General features: G+C 46.9%; 1 protein-coding gene across 6 annotated transcripts in view; it reads right to left on the bottom strand.

Moving 5' to 3' along the window:
* RABEP1 (rabaptin, RAB GTPase binding effector protein 1) overlaps positions 1-23,673 on the bottom strand; it is a 182,330-nt gene that overhangs the window by 80,552 nt on the left and 78,105 nt on the right. For 2 of the 6 annotated variants that reach the window (XM_059148979.1, XM_059148981.1), the window contains exon 1: positions 9,545-9,793. The exons of the other annotated variants lie outside the window; for them this stretch is intronic. In XM_059148979.1, the coding sequence (XP_059004962.1) occupies positions 9,545-9,578 (34 nt within the window). In that variant the 5' untranslated portion in view covers positions 9,579-9,793. Of the gene's footprint in view, positions 1-9,544; positions 9,794-23,673 lie in introns of those variants that run through there. 6 annotated transcript variants of the gene reach the window in all.

Here is a 23,673-nt window from a genome sequence, read left to right as displayed (position 1 = left end):
GTGACAGAAAGAAGCACCAAGGCTTTCAGTCCCCAAAGGGCACAAAGAATTAACTTCTCTCCTTGCATCAAGAACAGTACTGGCGATATTGGCTTTGGGCTAACTGGGAAAACCACCTGTTCCGTGGTTAAGATGCAGAATCCAGGTGAGTAAGAAGGAGGTGACCGACCTGGCTCCAACAGAGGTCTCAGAACAGCACCCTCCGGGAGGGCAGATAACCCTCTACCTTCTTCACGGGTGACAGACCGTGTACGCGGCAAGAATGAGGAGAAAACGGAGGCTTCACACACGAGTAGTCGGCTTCTCGTCTGCCTGGGAGATGTCTCTGCTTTCTCTCTCCCTGATGCCTGCTGCCGGCAGGACGAGAGCGGCCCTGCTCACCCAGGTCCCCACCCCACCTAACTTGCTCTTGGGTCCTCAGCCAGCCAGTCCTACCTATTTTCCCCTTGAAACCCTCGGGCTCCCGCCTTCTACTGGCAGTGCCACCAGTACCTACAATTAACCTCCACTTCTTTAAGATTTGTTTATTTATTTGAGAGAGCGCCCATGTGTGAGTAGGGGAGGAGCAGAGGGAGAAAGGCAAGCAGACACCCTGAGGCTGAGCACAAAGCCCCAGCCAGGTCTCACCCCCAGGACCCTGAGATCAGGACCCGAGCTGACATGAGAACAGACTCTTAACTGGATGAGCAGCCCAGGCGCCCCCCCTTAATTTTTATTTTTAAAACACACGATGTTACAACTCTATGAGCCTTCTCCAGCAACTGCCCCGACTGCCGTGCATCACCACGATTTTAAACATCATTCTATCCTGCTGCCTCTACAGTGTCTCCTTCGCTGAACTCTTCCCAGGGTTCCAGACGGCCATCAGGTGAGCAGTCATCTGACTGCTCTGCAAGCATTTACTACTGCTGACTATCACCCTCCAACACTGACTCTGCATCACAGCGACCTGCCCCCTAACTCTCCTCCTTTATGATTCACTACTGGTTTTCTCCTGCGCACCCAACCCATCCGTTCCTCCTGCGGTCCTCCATACAGCCTGTCCTGTTGTGGTGGTCTCCCCAGCAGAGGGGCCATCCCACGACAGGCACACACAACAATCACAGCTCGCCAGGAGGACTCCCAGGCATCTGACGACCAACGGTGCATCCACACCCCGCCTTCTTCCAAAGCTCCGGGCCGCAAGTCCTGGCACCTCCTGGGTGTCACACTCTAAAACCAAAGCCACCGCATCTCCTATTCTCTCCACCCTCCCACTGGCCCCCCAGATCGGTGCTTGGCAGCTACGTTTGCAGAAGCCTCCTCCATTTCTCTCCCGCCTGCACTCCCGACCAAGTGTTCAGCAAGCTGCTGTTGGCCCACCACCGTATTTCTTCCATCGATCATTTCCTTTTCTCCATTCCCAGGGATGAAAGAGAGCAGCCCATCATCTCTCTCGGGTCACAGTAACAGCCTCGCCAATCTCCCTAACCACCTGCGATCTACCCTCTGTGTGTGACCAATCCACCTTCTGGGTAATTTCCAGAGCGGCCTCCTACAGCCCAGGTGGGGACACGCTATGACTATATCAAAGCACACAGGCCCGGCCACACCACCTAGGCAAACCCCAACTCCTTCGCTCGAAGCAAAGCTTTCCACCGTTCAGGCTCAACCCCCTTTCTCAAGCCAGTCGCTTATCAAGACCCAGGCTCCCACACCACCAGATTATGCACTCACCTCACCTCACCCTGCACTTGCTCCAACTGTACCCTGCTGGCTGCTCCACTCTTCCATCTTTCTCCAAGACGCCATTTCAGAAGTCAGAAATTCTACACCACTCTCAAAGCTCTACTCAAATGCCACTTTCTCCAATATAACCTGGGGTGCAGTGAGGGTTGAATGGAGGGAAGGACCTATGTTGACTGAACTTTCTGAAAGATCTAAGACGCTCCCTACTTGTCATCGAAGTGCTATAAATGAAGAAAAGCTAGCACGTTATCTCAACAGCACACCGTCCTCTGACTTTCCTTCAACAAACTGCGACAGCTCACAGGAACCACAAACATGGTGCTGGGAACAGCACCGCAGTCAGACGACAGGCCCTTCCTCACGGAGTCGCTCTGTGTTCACCACTCGACTTTCTGTTCCATAACAAAAGGAGCGTTTCTATTTTGTTGTAATATCCACAACACAATGCCCACCACGCATTAGGCATATGCAGTAAATATTTATTTAAAGAATGAAAGTATTAAAGTAAAAGGAATGATAATGAGTAAGTTTTGTGTGTTCTGACTATCATCAAGTTACATCAATTCTATGATTCTGTTCAGGCCACATCGTAACAAGGTCTGTAGGCAAAGTTCATTCTACACAAATAGAAGTAGTAACCAGAAGAGAAATGACAGCCCCACTCTCCCCCTCAATTCTACTCTTGCCCCCTGCTACAATGCAAGTCACTTCCATGACTTTAGTCCATAGTTCCTGATCTGTAAAATCAGGGAAGACAACTAGCCTTTAGGACTCCTTTCAGTAACACATCTCTGTACATACTACTCTCTACAGGTAACACACACCTAGAGACCATCAGGTGCCACCAGAAGTCATTAAAAACAGACATCCGTCTTGGAGACTGTCAAAAGAATGTTAAGTATTGCAACTGTACCAAAAAGAATAAAATACCTAGGAATAAACTTAATGAAAGACCTCTATAAACTATAAAACTGTAAGACACTGATGAAAGAAACTGAAGACGACAAAAATGGAAAGACATTCCACACTCTTGGATTAGAAGACTTAATACTCTAAAAATGGCCATCCTGCCCGATACAACCTACAGACTCAATGCTATCCCTACAGAGTGCCAACAGCATCTCTCACAGAACCAGAATATAACTAAAACCTGCACGGAACTGTAAAAGACCCCAAATAGCCAAAGCAATCTTGAGAAAGAGGAACAAAGCTGGAGATCTCACAATTCAAGTTTCAGGCTATAATAGAGAGCTGTAGTAATCAAAACAGAACGGTACTGGCGTGAAAACAGACACACAGATCAATGGAACAGAATGTGGATCCCAGAAATAGACCCATGCTTTATAATCAAACAATTTATCATAAAAGAGGCAAGAATATACAATGGGGAAAAGTCAGTCTCTTCAATAAACGGTGCTGGGAAAACCAGACAGGTCCATGCAAAAAATGAAACCGGACCGCTTTCTCACACCACACACAAAAATAAACTCAGACCGGATTAAAGACCTAAAAGTGAGGCCTGAAACTATGAAACTCCTGGGAGAACACACGCAGCAATTTCTCTGACATCAGCCATAGCTACATTCTTCTAGATATGTCTCCTTGGGCAATGGAAGCAAAAACAAAAACTACTGGGATCATATCAAAATAAAAAGCCTTTACAGAGCAAAGGAAACATCAACAAAACTAAAAGGCCAACCAGTGAATGAGAGGAGACTTGCAAAAGATATATTCAATAAGACTACTACCTAAAATACATAAAGAACTTGTACAACTCAACACCAAAAGAACCAGTAATTCAATGAAAAAATGGGCAGAAGATCTGAATAGTCGTTTCTCCAAAGAAGACATCCAGATGGCCAAAAGACACATGGAAAGATGCCCAACACCATTCACCATCGGGAAACGCAAATCAAAACCACAACGAGATCCCACCTCACACCTGTCAGAAAGGCTAGAGTCAAAAAGACAGGAATCAAATGTTGACAAGGATGTGAGGAAAAGGAGCCCTTGTGCGCTGTACGGTGGGAACACACACTGGTGCAGACACCATGGGAAACAGTATGGAGGCTCCTCAAAAAATTAAAAATGGAGCTACCCTACGATCCAGTAGCTCCGCTACTGGGAACTTAAAGTAAGAGAACACACACACGGACCGAAAGACCACCCACCGCCACGTTCCCTGCAGCATCATCTTACAATAGCCAGATACGGAAGCCACCCAGGCGCCCACCAACGGATGAATGGGTAAAAATGCGATGTACACGCCATGGAATTTTACTCAGCTGCAAAAGAGAGTGGGATCTTTGCCATTTGTAACGATCTACATGGACCTAGCGAGTATTATGCTAAGTAAAATAAGTCAGAGAAAGACAAATGCTGTATGATTTCACTTATATGTAAAACCCTAAAAAAGAAATGAATAAACAAACAAAAAGCAGAAACAAACCCATAAATGAGAACAGATGGTTCCCAGTGCGGGGGAAGGGGACTGGCAGAATGCGTGGAGGGAAGGAGGTCCCGGCTTCCAGGGACGGAACCGGCACGTCACTGGGATAGAAGGTCCTGCGTGGAGAACACAGTCAATGACACTGCAGTAGTGCCGTGTGGTGACAGACGGTGTACGCTGCGGCGAGCGGAGCATAAGGCACGGACTTACCGAATCCCTGTGCTGCACACCTGAAACTAACACTGTGTCCTAACTACACGTCAAGAAAAAGAAAGTGTTCAGAGACCCCTTCTGCGTGCCTGAAAGGCGATGCAGGTTTAAGCTGACGCGCTGGGGGACCGGGGGGAAGGTGTTAAGGAAATTCAAACCGCCGGAAAAGAGAAATACAAAGAATATCTGGGAAGGACATATCAAATTTCTTCAGGCTCACACAGAAGAGATGCCTTCGATCTGCTCTGTGTGGTCCCTGAGAAGAAAACTAAACCCTGGGCAGAAGTTACGGCGGGCAAGTCCCCGCTCGAGCAAAGCGCGCACAGAACGACAGAGCCAGTCACAAGAGGAGGTGGTGGGTTCCCGCGCTCTCCAGAGGCGTTCCAACAGAAATCAGGCTACCACTCGGAAGAGATCCAGCTCACCTACCGAGAAAAATGAACAAAGACACCTTCCTTCCTAGGGCTTCCTCTTCTCTGACTGGTAGTGGCAGCCTCCTCTGAGATCCAACAGAGGAAACGATCCCAGACCTCAAGGCACCCCTCAGTTCCCATCAGCATGCCCCAGGCCCACGCCCTCACTAGAGCAAGATTCTCGAAAGGAGGACTCTATCTCTCTCTGTCATTTCCATCTCCCGCCCCCCACACCACCTGCCCCAACTGTGTCATACAAAACGTCTGCTACACACTCCTCTCAAGACTAAACTCGATTTAAGGATTATACAAGAAAAGCACCTCAGATTTCACGGCATAAAGAGCTCCTGTATGCACTGGTCATGGGATTTCAGGAACCCAAGCCCTGAAGAGTCAAAGGCTGTTCTGTCCGCAGGGAGCCGGGTAACCCGTACAGATTACAGGCGATCACACAATCCAGGCTACTGCGGGTCGGGGTACTGGGGCAGTAAGGCTGCAGGGTGAGGTCACAGCTTCATCTTCTGGATCAGGCATCTCTGCGAGTTTAGTACTCAAGAGATCTCTCAAGTTCTGATAAACGAACCAAGTACATGAATTATTGAGTAATGGTGTTAAAACAATTGGCTATCCAATTTGAAAAAAAATAAAATTAGATCCCTATGTCGTGTCAAAAATAAATTCCAGATGCAGGTGCCTTCTCCCAGCAAGCCAGAAAGTGGCCTCCCGGAAGGCCAAGAAAGTCTGATCTCAGAACTGGGAGGGGCCTCTCGAAGACTGATTTCTTCCCTGGGCTCTCTGCCTCGGCCCTACAGACAGCGGCTGTCCCATATACTTGCTATTCCTGTGTTCTTTTTCTCTGAGGGAATCTCCTGTTTAGCTAATGCTTTTTTTTTTTTTTTTTAAGATTTTATTTATTTACTTGAGAGAGAGAGCACACGCACATGAGCAGGGAAGGGTAGAGGGAGAAGCAGACTCCCCGATGAGCAAGGAGCTCGAGTAAGGAGATCGAGTAAGACTCGATCCCAGGGCCCCGAGATCATGACCTGAGCCAAAGGCAGATGCTTAACCCACTAAGCCACCCAGGCACCCACTAGTGCTTCTTTACACTCAATTTGTTTAGGGGGGCACCTGGGTGGCTCAGCTTCATCTTCTGGATCAGGCATCTCTGCGAGTTTAGTACTCAAGAGATCTCTCAAGTTCTGATAAACGAACCAAGTACATGAATTATTGAGTAATGGTGTTAAAACAATTGGCTATCCAATTTGAAAAAGTCCAAGCCTTACCATCCTCTTCCTAGACTCATGCCTTCCTGTCCTCTGTTGCCCATTTAGCAGCCAGAGTGATTTTTTTAAAACATAAGTCCTGTCCCATCACTCTTCTGCTCAAAACTCTCAATGGTTCCCATTGTGAAAGCCAATCAGTGCTCCTAAGGCCCTACGAGATCTGCCCCCACGCCATGACCCCTCACCTCATATCCTTCTGCTCTCCTCTACCTCCCCTCTCCCACCTCCCCACCAAGCCCCCCATAACTTCATTCTGGCCATACTGACCTCCATGCCCTTCCCCAAACGTGCCAGACACACCATTCCTAAAAGCATGTATGTGCAAACACTGACTCTGTCTGGAAGACTTTTACTCCAGACAGCCTCATAGCTGACCCTCTCTCCCTCCTTCAATGTCTTCTTCTCAATAAGGCTGACCAGCCCACCCCCCCCCTTCCTTTTCCCCTGGCTCGCTTCTTCCTTTCTTCCACAGCATTTGTCACCTAACAGTCTGTATCAGTTGCGCATGTTTGTAGTTTAGTATCTGTTTCTCCCGCACTGAGGCTGGGCTGTTTACCATCTGTGTTGCCCACCGATGTATCCCAAGTGCCTACAGCCGTGCCAGGTAAGTAGCTTGTCATCGGACTTCCTAGAACCTGGCACAGGGCTTGGCAAAGACTAGGTATACAAAATCTGTTCACTGAAGAACAGCATTTTTTCTATCAGGAGATACGAATTTAAAACAGAGGACGTTATCCAGGGCTGATAAAAGTGCAAAGGAAATCCGCCCTCTCATAGGCTGCTGGCAGGTATGTAAATCGATACCTTTTTTGAGACGAAGCTAGCAATCGCTATTAAAATTTAAACCACTCAGAGCTCACGTCCTTTAAGTCAGTACTCTTACAGAAACAAGAGTCCCTTAAATATAGGTACAAGGATATCTACAGCAGCACTGCTTATAAAGTAATGAAAAACTTGTCCAACAGTGAAAACAAATTGTCCATCAACAGAAAAGCAGGCAAACAAATCCTGTGCAGCACACACAGCCGACGGAATGGAGCAGATCGCTAACGCTGGCCTCGAAGGTAGTGGGCGACCTGGTTAACAGAGCAGAGGGCCCTAACGTTCCACACGCTGCATCTGAACCATGGCTCCCCTGCCTCCTGGCTACGGAACTCTACAGACACCTTTATTGTTTGTGCCTCAGTTTCCTTATCAGTAAAACGGGAACAGTATTACAGCAACAAGGGCCTCACTGACCCCAAGATCTCCTGAGACAAGGCATTGCAGAGCTGACTGCACAGGACAGGGCCTCGGGACCACTCGCATGCGTGTCATTACAGCAGGCGTGCGCTGAGGGAAACAGACAAGCTGCAGACCTATCTGCGGAGAGCACGTCCCCTTCATGAGAGCACTCAGCACGTCTGTGTAGCTACAGGTAAAAGTCAAGGGCAGGAAACTCACTAGTCATGACCCCTGGGAGACAGGAGAAGACCTATTCTCTACAGGCACACATTTTTAATGGGGGGACTTTCCAAGGCAGTGCTTCTACATGAAAAATGAAAGCAAATGCTTCTATGATATAGTTTAACTTGGATTTTAAAATGTTAAAATTTGAAAATCTTTATAGTCTTAGAATTCTCAAGATGAAATGGAATCATCGGATGAAATTCCTACGGCTGTTCAAGTCACCTTGGTTCTAAATGAACACACTGAGATGCACCAGCAAACCAAAACAAAACAAAACCACTTTTCAATAAACTTGCAAAACAAGAAATTAAAAATAAGGGCATTATATTTCATTCTATCAATTTACACACAAGTCAGTCCTTTCCTTCATCTGCCGTATCTCGCTGAAAACAAAGGTGTGTCCAAAAAGTTACACAACACCAACACAAGAGACCAGCCCCCTCTAAACCGCAGGATTCAAGTAGGAAACTGGATGGTTCTCTCGGACTGCCAGTGTGGCTCAAAAGAATCCCGCACGTAGTTTCGAGACTCGGCAGGGCAAGGACATCGGAGGGAGCCTCAAAGCTCAGGTGTTAAGAAGTGACCTACACTGAGCTCCGCCGACGAGAAAAATGAGGGCCCCGTGACGGACTTCCAGACTGCGCTGACACAGGCGCTGCCCCTCCACTCACACTGAGAGTAAACACCGCGGTCCACGCAAACCGAACCTCGCGGGCCGCCCCAGGACTCGGAAAACCGGGAGTAAACCTGCACTAAGAATAGCTAAAGGACACCAGATTCCCACCCGCTCTCAAGTGCTTAGTCATCTCGGCATGTGGACAAGGAGGACCGCGCCACATCCCGGGAGAGCGGAGAGTCCTGCTGGGGCCGGGCTGCCAGGGCCACCTGCGCGCGCGGACCCGTGTCTGCATCCGAGCATCCCTCCCAGGCCGATAGCAGCCCGAAGCCGCTCCCGGCGCCCGCCGACGGCAGCAACCAGAGAGGCCTGTGCGCGGGCACGCTCCCCAGACAGCCGCTGCGAAAGCGAGCGGACACGACCTCGGCCTGGCCACGGCCCCGCGCGCTCTCCCCGCACAGCTCCGGGAGGGAGCCCCACCGCTCCGCGGGCGGCCGGCGGGCCCTAACCGAGAACCGCCTCGGGCCCCCCAGAGGCCAAGTTCCCACGAAAGGCTGGAACTTCAGACGACCCCAGGCCCAGCCCCGCTCTCCAGGACGCGCCTGCTCTGCGTTCAGCTTCCCCGGCCACGGCCCGCTCCCGCCCAAGGCCGCGGGGCGCCCAGGCCCGGGGCAGCCGCACCCCCCGGGCCTCTCGCACCTGACACCCAGTCCAGCCACAAGCTCGCGGGCTCCCAGCAGGGCGCCAGTGAGCAACACCCACAGCGACGCGCCGGGCTTCTCCAGTGTGGGCCCAGCCCGCGCCCCCCGGAGGCCACTAAGGCCTCCGGCAGCCCCGCCGGCGACTCAGGCCGGGCTAGCGCTCCCCGCAGAAGGCGAGCGTGCGAAGCTCCGCACGTCAGACGCCCTGTCCTTGCTGCCCCAGGCCCCGTGGCCACGGGGCGCGCGAGTCCACGCGGGCGGCCGTCCTCCCCGCACAGCAGAGGCAGGAGCCTCTCCTCGCGCGTGCCGAAGGTCAAGTAGGCGGCGTCTGCCCGGAGCTCGTCACGCGGGGGGGGGGGGGGGGGTCCTTGTCCTCCAGACCCCAGACACCGCCCCAGGCACCGGCACTGCTGGGCAGGCCGCACGGTCCCCCCGGGAGCGCCGCCCCGCCCCCGCCGCCCGCGGGCTGCCCCGCGCGCACGGAGGACGCCGGCGAGGCCCCGAAGTCCGCAGCCTCCCCGCCGCGCGGCCCACGTGCCGGGCCCTCCCCGCCGCCGCGCGCCCCGCGGCCTCCCCGCGCCCGCAGCCGCGTGCGCCTCCGCGCGCCCCCGCCGCGCCCCCAGCCGCCCGAGCGCCCCCGCGCCGCGCCGCCCCGCAGGCCGCGCCCGCCGCGCCGGCCGTGGTGGGCGCCTCACCGTCGGGCTGAGGAGCCGGGCCCGGCTGCGCCATGACCGGGCGGCGGCCTGGCGGAGCGCGGCGGGCGGGCGGCCGGCGTCCCGGGATCCCGCGGGCTCAGCTGGCGGAGGAGGCGTCGACCGAGCCGCCGCCGCCGCCGCCCAGGGAGGAACCGCTAAGGCCGGAGCCGCCGGCGCCGCCACAGCCGCGGGCAGAGACGGACCCGAGCGCCGACCTCCGCCTCCTCATCCTGACAGCGGGAAATAAGCAGTGCGCAGGCGCGGGGGGCCGGCGGCACGTGACCCGCCCGAGGGGAGGGGCGGGGCCTCGCGCGGCGGAGCGGGCGGGGCGGACGAGCCGGGCAGGGGGGCCGGGGGGCCGGGGCTGGCCGGGACGAGGAACGCGGGGACCCGGTAAGGGGACGCCCGGCCGCCCGGGGGCCGCTCGCAGTGCTCCGCCCAGCACAGAGCGAGGAGAAACCGGGAAAGCCCAGCCGGGCGAGGAGACCGGGCGGTGGGTGAAGGGAGCGCAGAGGCTGCGGCCAACGCTTCTGGCTGTGCGACCTTGGGCCGGTCCCTGAACCTCCCGGGCCGCACGGAGCTTCCTCTGCGGGGCTGCTGCGGAGAGTGTCCGTGCGGGAGAGCATGAGCCCGTTTCTGGCGTCTCAGCACGGAGCACCTGTGTGCCACGGGACCTCTCGGGGCCCGGCGCTGGGAGGGCTGCTGGGGGGTGCGGCCGACACGGTCCCACGCTCATCGTGGGGGGCAGGAGACATGACAGGTGACATGCACTCAGGGCCGCCCGCTACCTGCGCAAGAGGCCTGCCCTGGAGGCCCCATGCGTTGGAGGCTCCCCTCTAGCCGCGTGTGGTCACAGCCCTCCCACAGGGTGCAGAGACCGTGCCCACCTGGCACCTGGGCCCCTCCTTCAGGCCCTGGTGCTGGGAAACCGTGAGCCCAGAATGCACCCCCACAACACACACACACACACACACACACAGGCTGGAGACTGGGCCCCTTCCCCAGATCCATCCTCTCTAGAGCAGCAACTGGGCATGCCTACACGTAGCTAAGAGGCAGCTATGTCTGCGGGAGTGGAGGGCACATCACTTGGACATTTGAGCTGCCGTGTGCACACATGGTGGCAAGTGGGTTCCTGGGCCACAAGTCCAGCCCACGGGGGTGGGGCGTGGGGGAGGGCTCCTTTAACCACCTCAGTCAAGTGCCCACATCTCAGGAGTTCAGGAAATCTGAACTGAAGCCTGGCCTCCTGCATCACTTGTGGCGGCGGAATAGAACATATTAAGGTGAACAGATGAAATGATTTATAATTTTAAATAATTCGGGTAGGCATGTGGCATCTATTGGTACTTTTGCCCTAAATCCTGCTAACGTTAGGGAAGGACCTGAATACAGACCTGAGTTTTTTGAGCAGTTAATATCCTCGGATGGCAGTGTACCTTTGAGAAAACAAGCACCGGTTACTTCCCCTACTCACCACACCCCCTTAAATGTCTCTTGTGCGGGATAGGGCAGCCCAGTGCATCCTCTGTCTGGTGGTGACTAAGGAGAGGCAGAGCCAGAAAGATAGCAGATACCTATGCCCTTTACAGAAGGGACCCTTTCCAGGGAGTAAGAGACAAGCTTACTGCTATTGATAATCTGGGGCTTGAAGCCCAGCCTTCAAGATCAAGGTCACTCAGAAATAGGCTGCTGGTCTGGACAACTGAGACTCCTCATGTCAAACAAGCGTTAAAAAAAAAAAAAAAAAAAGCAATTTTGAAATCAGGTAAGGAGCATGCAATAGTAGTGTACATTCTCCTATTTTTACATAAATCCTAAGACTCAGCAATTCCACCAGAAGTATGTAATTTAGAGAAAATTGTGTGCTTAGGCACCTGGGCAGCTCAGTGGGTTAGGTGTCTGCCTTCAGCTCAGGTCATGATCTCAGGGTCCTGGTATCGAGCCCCACATCGGGCTCCCTGATCAGTGGGAAGTCTGCTTCTCCTTCTCCCTCTTGTGTTCCCTCTTTCTCTGTCAAATAGATGAATAAAATCTTTAAAAAAAAAAAAACTAGCATGTGCTCAAAGCCTTTATAAGGTGTAAAAGGCAGAATTCCTCCACTCTAAAAGAAACTGAGACCAGATCTCAACACATAAAGTACTTATCGATTACACTGTGCAGGTGCCCCAGGAGACACATACGAGAACCTCAGATGGCATAGCTTATAACAGAGTAAACAAATAAATAACCTACATGTTCATCAACACTAGACTAGATAAGTAAACAGGAAAGCACTCACACAATGGAATGCCTCCAGCAATGATGGTGAGAAAACTACCCCACAGAGTCAACATGCATGCTCTCACACATACGGAGGAAAAGAAGTGAATTATAAAGTAATAGATATGGCATGATTCCATTTCTGCACAGTTCCCAAACAGGCAAAACTAAACACGATGAGCACATAGTACACTACAGACAGACGAGAACAAGTACCACAGAAGTCCTAGCAACGGCTCCGGAACCAGGGAGGGAGGACGTAGAATCAGCAACAGCACCTCAAGAAGCTTGCCTTCTAGGGTACAGGCAACATGCTCTTTCTCCCCCGGGGCCATTTCAACTAATTATAAATATGGGACGTAGACGTGGTTTAGGTGAGAAAGACTGCGGGATATCTGCTCAAAATGCAAGCTTAACATGAGCAAATTTGACACAACGGCTGGAAAGTTCTTGGTTTTTGTTCCGCATTCCTTAGAGTCCCAGCGTGTAGATGATAGGAAGTGATGCCTATCCCGCACTTTGCCCTGATTGGGTCATATCAGCTGTGCTGGCTGTGTTTGTTTTGCAACTATTATCTGCAGGGGGACACCCACCAGCTGGAGTGGGTGGGGCTCCAGGAAATGGAGAATCTGCAAAGTATTCTGTGCAAAGTCTACCTAGATTATCAGAGAAAGGTACTCTGGTGGGGGTGGGGGTGGGCACAAGGATGATTTGAGACACGAAGCTGTCCTTAAATCCAGGAGGATGTGGGCACAAATGTGCTGTATGCCCAGCGAGTGCCGCACGATGAGATCGGAGCTCAATCCAAAGGACTTCTCTCAGCGAGCGCCAACCAGGGCTACCTTTGGAGGAGCAAGCTCCTTGTCTCTGCAAGCATGGGACAGATGGGTGTCTGGCAATCAGTCAGGGGGGCCGGGGAAGGACTCCTGCCACACTTGGGGGATCAGATTAGACCACCTGTGCAATCCTCTCCAGCCTCAAAGCTATAATAATGACAATAACAAGCCTGCTGCCTTTGGAACTTCACTAGGTGCTGTCCCATACATTATATCATTTTACTCCTTACAACCAAAAGGTGGACAACAGGCATGGGAAAGATAAACCAAATTTTCCTGGATAAATTTCATTTCAAATTTCTATCCTGTGCACACATGGCTCTCAGACCAGGTGTCCCAGCTTGGGATTCAGCTAATAGCATTCAGTTGTATTGGGGTTCTCTCTCTATATCTATCTCTCTGCAACCCAGATTCCCAACAGCAGGAAGGGACCAGGAAATAAAGTCAAAGCACCATACTCCTCTGGCTATGAGAGAGGAACAGGAATCAAGGGGATTCTTCCCCAGGGGCTCCATCTGTGTCTAGGAACCTGAAGACTTGGAAGGTTCCCAACCTGGGTACTGCCTTCCTCATTAAGAGTCTCCAAGAAGAGTGCACCAGGGACAGACACCTCTATGTCCTCAGCCATAATCCCCCAGCCTGGTCTCTCTCTCTCTCTCTCTCTCTCTCTCTCTCTCTCACACACACACACACACACACACACATCCCCTTATGCATCTGCCCTCAAGCAGCAACTGTCCCCTCCTGGGACCTAGAGTGGGAAGATGGTGATCTCTAATACTTGCTCTAAACCATCCTTGCCCAACCCCATCCCAGGTGACAAGTATATGGAGGGGTGACTCTCTCACACTCTTGTGAGATACAGCTTGGCATCCAGGGAAGAACTCCAGGCTTGCAATTAGAAGACCTAGAATCCTGGCACAGGTGAGCTGTTGACCCAGAACGCACTACGTGGTACTTTCTCCATAAATGCCTGCCTCCAGCGATCCTTCTCTCCTTTCCTTCCTTTTCCCCTGGACCAGCAGTTTCCATCCTGGTGACGAGGGATCCCTGGACCTTAGAAGTCAGTGTGAAGTTACTCCTAGGAATCCAGGGCAGAAACTCCCACTATTTTCAAAGCTTAACAGAACCATTCCATTTACCTTAGATAAGGTCCCGAGGCTAAAGTGTCAATTTCTTTGCTTTGAACAGAAATCATACCATATTGCTTCTCTCATGCTGATTGGAAGTTCCTACCCCAGCTTTATATTAGCTGTTGATTAATAATATAGAGGGATCCACGATTACCTAATATATGCAGTTCACCAGGGAAGTAAGTGTCTTTAGAACCAATGGGTGCTCCTTTCTCTCTGAATTCCCCTTTTATAACATCAACCATACAGGGACATAACTGGAAATAAAGGTAGCCAACATCTACGAGTACATACCATGGACCAAGCACAGGGCAAAGTGCTTTACCCTTACATCCTAAGACCCTTACGGTGGGGAGTGGAGGTGGGAAATGCTGACAGCTCATTTCATAGATGATGGGACCATGGAGGACACATAAACAATCCAAGGTCACAGAGCTAGTAAGTGATAGAGCTGAGACTGAAAACAAGGGTGTCTGGGTCCAGTGTCCACGTGGGTATATTCCATGCTACGTTGCCAACTAGCCATGTGTCTTTTTCTCACATTGGGGAAGATGTCAAATCCCAGAAAAAAGGCACAGTTGTTGTTTTTTTTTTAAGTGGACTTCATGCCCACCATAGAGCCCAACACAGGGCTTGAACTCAAGATCTGAGCTGAGATCAAGAGTTGGACACTTAACGCACTGAGCCACCAGGCACCCGGGGACACCGTCATTTTCACATTATATGTCTAGCGCCTGACCTAAGGAGTGCTCAGTAAATACTTATTAAATGAATCAGGGAGTGAATGAATAAAAGAATGACTAACACTAGGGATATACAGAGCAAAGAAAAGAGAACCCTCGGTGGTGAGATATGCAACCTGCAGATTAAATCTGTGAGATTCGGTTCTGTTTCGTTGGGACTCACCTGCCTCTCCCTTCTCACTGGGTCACACAAACCATCATTTCTATCACTGCTACTAATAATACCCACCCCTAACTGAGCACCTATGAGGTACTAGAGATTTTACCACGATTATCCCTTCGATGATAAGAGCCTAAAGCCCTCTGCTGTAGGAATGTAGATTCCATTTATTAGTCTAGAGCTCAGGGGAGTTAAAAGACTTGCCCATGTCACATGGTGAAAGGACCAGTATTCAAATCCAACTCTGTCTGACTCGAAAGCATATGTATGCCATTTTGCCGGTGGCGCTGGGTAGCCACGTCTGCTAGATACCAGTGAATACCCACCCCCACGGCTATGCCATTATCAACTACACTCATTTTTAGAATTGTCAGCAATATCTCCAGAAGTTATCTTACCTTTTATTTCTTAGGTTGTTTGTTGTTGTTGTTTGTCAAAATGCTCCAGTAAAATTCTAAGTGTAATTTTTTTTTTAATACAGATAAAGCAAAAGTACTCCCTCAACCTCTCTTCCCTGCAACACCCACGCAATCCCACGCCCCTCCCCGAGGCAAACGACGACTATCAGCTTTCCATGAATCCTTTCAGACATTTTTCTATGTGTTCACAGACATGCAGAAACATGCCTCTGTTTCATGTTCCCCACGTAGATAAGATCACATCGTATGCATGATTCTGAACTTGCTTTTTTCCCTTAGTCTTTTTAACTCTCCCATAATTTTCCAGTTCAGTAAGTGGTTGGGTTAATTACAATTTTTCACTACGTGGGGCGGGGGGAAGCATATGCAAGCCTAATTAGTCATTTTGTGCGAGTGATTTTTCCTAGACACTTACCTACCCACCTGGAATTACCAGATCAAAAGTCACGAACACTTCCTTGTAACAGATAGCAAGAAATTACTCTCCAGAAGTATCACGCCATAGTACATCCCTATGGACGGTGTGTGAACGTGATCGCTTGCTTCTGCACGTCTGGACCAAAGCTGGCTTCTCTCAATCTTTGCCAGTCTGATGGGCAAAAGATGATATGGTCACGTCATTTTAGTGACCCATTTCCCTGACTATCAGCGAGGTTAGGGATCTTGTCATATTTCGGTTACCTGTTTATCCTCATCTATCACGAATTTGACGCATCTCTTTGCCCGTTTGTCACTGGTTGTTTGCCTTTTATTATTGATTTGGAGGAATTCTTAACATAGTCTGGATATGAATCTTTTGTGTGTTAAATACAGTGTATTTTCCCCCAGTTTGTTATTTGTCTTTTAATTTGAATAACAAATTTTTATTTATCCACAGATGTTTTCAATTTTAATTGTCAACTTATCTGTCTCTTCACCGTTTCTGGATTTTTCATCTTCTCCAAAAAGGCATTTCTCACCCCTAAATTCATGAATGGATTCTCAATAGTCTTCCCAAAATTTCCCCAATATTTTTATATTTTTGGTTTCTCATGGTTAGGTTTTAATCTACTAGAAAGAACTTTTCATACAGTACAAGGGAAGGGATCTGAATTTATTTTCTTTTTTTGGTTAGGATTGCCCCCAAATCGTGATTTCTCCACTTTTATGGCTGACACATTTTTATAAGTATTCTAGGTATATTTTATGGTTGATAAATTCTTATATGTATTAACTAGAATTATTTTTGTTGCAAGAAAAACAACCCTCAAATGGTTTTTTAAAAAAGAAGAAGGAAGAGGAGGAATAGGAGAAAGGGAATTTGTTCATAAAACAGACATGTTTCAAACAGCAACTGGTTGAGGGAGAGGCCGTGAATTAAATCAACTAGAGCAGTGGGGGATGGGGAGACTCTGCCCAAGACCCAGGAGGGAAGATGGGCGCACCCATGGGAAGATGTGGAGGGGAATGACATTCATCCAAAGAAAGGAGCAACTTGTAAAAATCCCAGGAGTATGGGGCGCCTGGGTGGCTCAGTGGGGGCTAAAGCCTCTGCCTTCGGCTCAGGTCGCAGTGATCTCAGGGTCCTGGGATCGAGCCCTGCATCAGGCTCTCTGCACTGCGGGGAGCCTGCTTCCCCCTCTCTCTCCGCCTGCCTCTCTGCCTACTTGTGATCTGTCAAATAAATAAATAAAAATCTTTAAAAAAAAAATCCCAGGAGTATAACAAGCCTGGCACGTTCAGCAGACAAAAGAAAGCCTCTAGGACCAGCGGGGTGGGGACAGCTGGAGATCTTGGCAAGAGTCAATGTCGGTGAGATGGAGAAGCCACGGCAAGGAACTGAACTGTGTGTTCTCTGTGGTTCTTTGATTTCCACCTGCCGTGGGAAGCCACTGGAGAGTTTTAAACAGAAGACCCCATAGGATTTGATTTATACTTTTAAGGAGATCATCCTGGTCACTGTTTGGAAAGTGGGTTATGGGGCAGGAACGAGGGAGAGGTGGAAGTGGGGAGGCCAGCTAGGAAGTGCTGCCGGGGTCGGGGACATAGATGATGCTGGCTTGGTCTGGGGCTTTATCAGAGGAGATAGAGAAAAACAAAACCAGTTGGGTGTTTGGATATCATTTATTGGGCTGAGGAATTACCAAGGGGGAAAATAAAGAATTCTGTCTTTCCCATGATAGACGGAAGACTGCCTATTGGGTCTGTAAGTGGAAATATCAAGTAGATGGTTGGGCATATGAGTTTGGAGCTGAGTACAGGCATGGTTTGGAGTCACCAGCTTAGAAGATACTTACACTCAACAACCAGAATGTCTCAAAGAGAGCTACAAAAAAACTAAAAGAACAAAACTAAAAACCTGATAGAAAACACCGCAGTTCACTTCAGAAATCTTCAAAAGTTCTTTACACATACCAAAAGATGCTCAATTTCACTCAAATCAAAACTCAAAATGAAACCACACTGAGATATTGTTTATCACCCACTGGCTAACAAAACCTAGAGAGGCTGACAACCCATCCCATTAGTGAAGCTGTGAGAAAAGACCCTCTCGCCTTGCTGTCCAGAGCACAAAATGGAACAAAGGCTATGGAGGGAAAAGTTGGTAGTATTTAACAAAATTATGTATTAATATGGATTGACCCCTTGGTCCAGTAATCTCAGGAAGGGTTTTTTGTTTTTGTTTTTAAGATTTTATTTTTAAGTAATTTCTATACCCAGTGAGGGGCTCAAACTCACAACCCCGAGATCAAGAGTCGCAGGCTCCACTGACCGAGCCAGCCGGGTGGCCCAGATCTAGTGATCTGCTTTACAGGAAGCTACCCCAAGGACACACCTGTAAAAAAAAAAAAAAAAAGAAAAAAGAAAAAAAAAAGAAACAACAGTTATTCGCTGTGGCACGATCTTTGATAGCAAAATATTAAATACAACCCAGATGCCACCTACACGGGAAAAGTGTTGAGTTAAAAGTACTACAGCCATACAACTGAGTACTTTGCAGCCATAAAAGACCATGAACAGGAGTACTACGCTCTAGAACGAAATGAAGACCAAGACATGCTGCTAAGTGGTAAAAATGCAGAGGTCAAAAGTATATACAATGTGTAACGTTTTATATTAAAAAATGGGGAAAGAATTCTATATGTTCTGTATTTCCTAATTTTTATTATGGTTCTATTGAAATATAATCCATATAACACAAAACTCACCACTTTAATTTTAATTTTAAATTTTTAAAAAGATTTTATTTATTTATTTGACAGACAGAGATCATAAGCAGGCAGAGAGGCAGGCAGAGAGTGAGGGGGAAGCAGGCTCCCCGCCAAGCAGAGAGCCCGACGCGGGGCTCAATCCCAGGACCCCGGGATCATGACCTGAGCAGAAGGCAGAGACTTTGACCCACTGAGCCACCCAGGCACCCCTAATTTTAATTTTTTTTAAAAGAGAGAGCTCACACAAGTGAGGAGAGGGAGGGTAAGGAGAGGCAAAGAGAATCTTGGGCAGGCTCCACACTCAGCGCAAGTCCAACATGGGGCTGGACCCCAAAACTTCGAGATTATGTCCTGAGCCAAAATCAAGAGTTAGACGCTTAACCGACTGAGCCACCTGGGCGCCCCAAAACTCACCATTTTATTTTTTTTAAGATTTTATTTATTTATTTGAGAGAGAGGCAGTGAGAGAGAGCATGAGCGAGGAGAAGATCAGAGGGAGAAGCAGACTCCCCATGGAGCTGGGAGCCCGATGCTGGACTCGATCCTGGGACTCTGGGATCATGACCCGAGCCGAAAGCAGTCGTCCAAACAACTGAGCCACCCAGGCGTCCCAAAACTGAACATTTTAAAGTATACACATCAGTGCTGTACAATATATTCATGAAGATAGATAGCCATCACCACAGTCAGTTTTAGAACATTTCATCACACCAGAAGAAACCCCATTCCCATTAGAGTCACAACCTGTCTCCTCTCCCTCCAGCACTGGGCAACCACTTCTCTGTTTTCCATGTACATGGATTTTCCCATTCTGGACATTTCATACAGATGGAACCATAAATATGTTCTCTTTTGTGTCTGTCTTCCTTCACTAAGCATAATGCTTCCAAGATTCATTCATGTTGGGGTAGGTGTCCATATTTCGTTTCCTTTTGGGGCCAAGTAATATTCCATTGGTTGTATGGATACACCCCATTTCATTTACCCACTCATCAGCTGAAAAGCATCTGGGTTATTTCCATGTAAGTTCACTGTGAATATTCATGGACACGTATGGACACATGTTTCCATCTTACTTTTGGTACAGAACCATGTGTGAAATTACTGGGTCATAGACTAACTCTGTGTTTGGTATTTTCAGGAACTGCCAAACTGTTTTCCAAAGAGGTACACCATTTTACAATTGTACAGTGTGTGAGGGTTCCAAATCCCCACAACTTTGCCAACACTTGGTATTTATTTCCTCTTTTTAAAATTTTAGCCAACCTAGTGGGCTAAATAATAATAATAAATAATAAATAATAAGTTGGTACCTTATTGAGGAGTATTCCCCTGCAATTTCCTGATGATTAACAATGTCGAACCATCTTTCCATGTGCTTACTGGCCATTTGCATGTCTTCTTTGGAAGAATGTCTGTTCTGATCCTTCGCCCACTTCTAAATTGGGTTATTTTTCTTTATACTGTTGAGTTGTAAGAGTTCTTTTTATATTCTGGATTCAGGTCTCTTATACATGTGATATTTTGAAATCAAGAAGTGTGAGGCTTCCAGCTTTACTCTTCTTTATTAAGATTGTTTTTGCTATTCTGGGTTCCTTGAATTCCCATATGAGCTTTAGGATCAACTTGCCAGTTTCTTCAAAGAAAGCAGCTGGGCTATTAAATGACATCATGTTGCTTCTACAGACCCTTTTGAGAATGCTGCCTTCTTAACAATATAAAATCTTCCAATCCATGAATATGGTATGTTTTCCCATTTATTTCTGTCTTAAAGTTCTTGCAGTGATGTTTTCTAGTTTTTGGAGTATAAATTTTGCTCTTCTTTTGTTAAATGTATCCCTAGGCATTTCATAGTTTTTGAACCATTGTACATGGAATTGATTTCTTAATTTCATTTGTAGATTTTTTTTGCAGCTAGTGTATAGAAATATAACTGATTTTTGTACATTGGTTTTGTATCCTGCACCCTTGATGAACTCATTTATTAGTTCTAATGGTTTTTTAGTGGATTTTCTTAGGATTTTCTATATGTACGATCATGTCGTCCGAGCATATAATTGTACTATTTTCTTTCCAATCTTGCCTAATTGCCCTGGATAGATGTTCCAGTCGATCTTGAATAGAAGTGATGAGAGTGCAAATCTCTGTATCGCTCTTGATTTAGAAGGCAAGCTTTCATTATTTTACAAAGTATCACACCCACCATATACCACCAGACATAGTGTCTTAAATACATATCACTTAAGAACAAACATGCACTGTGAGCACTAAACACAGTATCTCACATGTATATCACAATACACAGACACTATCCACCACTTGCCTCACGGATGTACCACTAAACACAGTAGCACACACCATGTGTGACTAAACACAGTGTTTCATGTGGTAAAACATACATCACACACCACTAAACACAGTATCTCACATGCACCAGACACCACTAACCTCAGGGGCTCCTACATATATCACAAAAATACAGGTTTTCATAGATATCCTTTATCAGGTTGAGGAATTGTACTCCTACTTTACTTAGTTTTTTTTTTCCCCAATGAGAGAGGGTGTTGGACTTCATCGAATGATCTTTCTGTGTCTATTGAGATGATCCTATTCTTTCCTTTTATCTAAATCGATATGGTGTATAATACTAATTGATTTTCAGGTGTTTGGCTAGTCTTCCATTCCTGGAATAAATCCCACATTTTATGTTTTGCTGACTTTGCTTTGCTAGTACTTTGTTGAGGATTTTTGCATCTGTATTCGTAAGAAATACTGGTCTGTAGTTTTCTTTTTTGTGGTGTCTTTTTTGGTTTTGGTATCAGGATAATACTAGCCTTAGAGAATGATGGGGGATGTGTCCTCTCATACTTATTTTAAGAGTTTGTGAAGTATTGGTATTAATTCTTCTTTAAACATTTAATAGAATTTACCAGTGGAGCTATCTGGTCCTAAGCTTTTCTTTCTAAGTAGTTTTTTCTTATTAATAACTAAATCTCATTATTTGCTATAGATCTATTTATATTTTCTATTTCTTCATGAGTCAGTTTCAGCAGTTTCTTTCTAGGACTTTGTCCATTTCATTTATCTAACTTATTGGCAAACAATTGCTCATAATATTCTCTTATTATCCTAACATTTCTATAAGGTTGGTAGTAATGTTCCCTATTTATAGCTCCTAATCTCATGAAAGGCTTGTCAATTTTGCTGATCTTTTCAAAGAACCAACTTTGGTTTTGTTGATTTTTCTCTATTGTTTTTCCATTCTCTGTTTCATTTATTTTTACTCTAATCTTTACCATTTTCATTCTGCAGGCTATTTCAGGTTTCATTCACTCTTCTTTTTCTAGTTTCCTAATATATGATTTTTTGTTATTGGCTTAAAGTATATCTTCTTTTTAATATATGCACCTACAGCCATAATATTCCTCTAATCACTCCTGTAGCCGTAACCCATTAATTCTGATAATGTTAATTGATAATTAATAATAATCTGATAATTCTGATTGTGTTTTCATTATCATTCATTTCAAAGTAATTTCTAATTTACCTTGTGATTTTTCAACCCATTGGTTATTTAGAAATGTGTTAATTTCCACATACTTGTGAATTTCCTAAATATCCTTATGCTACTAAATTCTAATTTCATTCCACTGTGGCTGGAGAACATACTTTATATGATTCCAATCCTTTTAAACTCACTGAGGCTTATTTTATGGCCTAACACAATGTTATAGCCTAACACAATGTTACAACTTAGAAAATATTCTATGAGCCCTGGAAAAGAATGTGTTTTTTGCTCTTGTTGGGTGGTGTTAGGTCTAATTGGTTTATCGTGTTGTCCAAGTCATGCATTTCCTTGTTGACCTTTCTAGCTGCTTCACTGATTACTGAAAATGGGGTATTGAAGCCAACTATTTTTGTTGAATTGTCTATATCTTCCTTTAATTCTGTCACTTTGTGCTTCATTGGGGCTCTTTTATTAGGCCCTTACATATTTATAATTACAAAGGGTTAACCTTTTTATTATTATAAAATGCTCTTCCTTGTTGCAAGGGGCACTTTTTGCTTTAAAGTACATTTTATATGGTATTAGTGCCATTATTCTACTTCTCATTTGAAGACTATTTGTAGGGATTATCTGTTCCATTCCTTTAACATCTTTGAATTTAAATGGCACTTGAAACAGCATGTACTTAATGATTTTTTTAATCCATTGCCAATCTTGGCCTTTTGGTTGGACTATTTAATACATTTACATTTAATGTAATTACTTATAAAATATGAAGAAATTAATACATCTATAAACACATATATAAACACTTTAAAATTATTGTTTTATACACTTGCCTGTTAATTCCAACAGTATAAAAAAGTTACAAATAAAAAGAGTGAAAGTTTGCTGTCTTATATCTATGTAGTTACCTTTATTGTTATTCTTTATTTCTCCGTGTGGATTTGAATTACAGTCTATGTATTTGCATTTTGGTATGAAGGATTCCCTTTAGTATTGTTTGCAGGGAAGATATGCTAGCAGCAAATTTTTTAGATTTTGTATATCTGAGAGTATCTTAATTTCTCCTTCATTTTTGTGGGATTGTTTTGCTGATATGGAATTTTTAAGCTGACAGTCTTTGTCCTTCAGCACCTTTTTTTTTTTTTAAAGATTTTATTTATTTATTTGACACAGAGAGAGGCAGCGAGTGAGGAAACACAAGCAAGGGGAGGGGTATAGGGAGAAGCAGGCTCCCCACTGAGCAGAGAGTCCAATACAGGGCTGGATCCCACCCTGGGATCACGACCTGAGCCAAAGGCAGAGGCTTAATGACTGAGTCCCCCCCGCCCCGGGCACCCCTCAGCACTTCCAATATATCATTCCACTGTGTTCTGGCCTCCAGCATTTCTGATGAGATGCCAGCTGTTAGTGTTGAGGATTTCTTGTATGCGATAAGTCGTTTTTCATCTCCTACTTTTGGGAATCGCTCTTCAGCTTTAGTTTTCAACAGTCCTGTGTGCCGGGGTAGGCACCGTTGGAGTCCACCACACTCGGAGTTAGCTGAGCTTTCTGGATGTACAAATTAATGTTTTTCGTCAAATTTGGGAAATTGTCTGGCATTATTTCTTTAAACATTCTCTATCTCTCTCTTCTCCTCCTGATGTGTGTGTCCCACTAGAGTCTTAGACCCTGTTCACTTTTCATTATTTTTTCTTTCTGTTTTTCAGACTGCATGATCTCAAATGACTTATTTTCAAGTTTGCTGATTCTTTCTTCTGCCAGTTCAAATCTCCCTGCCACCTTTCAGGATTGTTTCATTTCCGTTGCTATACTTTTCAATGCCTGACTTTGTATTTGGTCCCTCTGCATAATTTCCACATCTTTATTGAAAT

Source organism: Mustela lutreola, chromosome 15 (genome assembly GCF_030435805.1).
Source record: "Mustela lutreola isolate mMusLut2 chromosome 15, mMusLut2.pri, whole genome shotgun sequence".
NCBI lineage: Eukaryota > Metazoa > Chordata > Mammalia > Carnivora > Mustelidae > Mustela > Mustela lutreola.
This window is presented reverse-complemented; position numbering and strand designations above follow the sequence as displayed.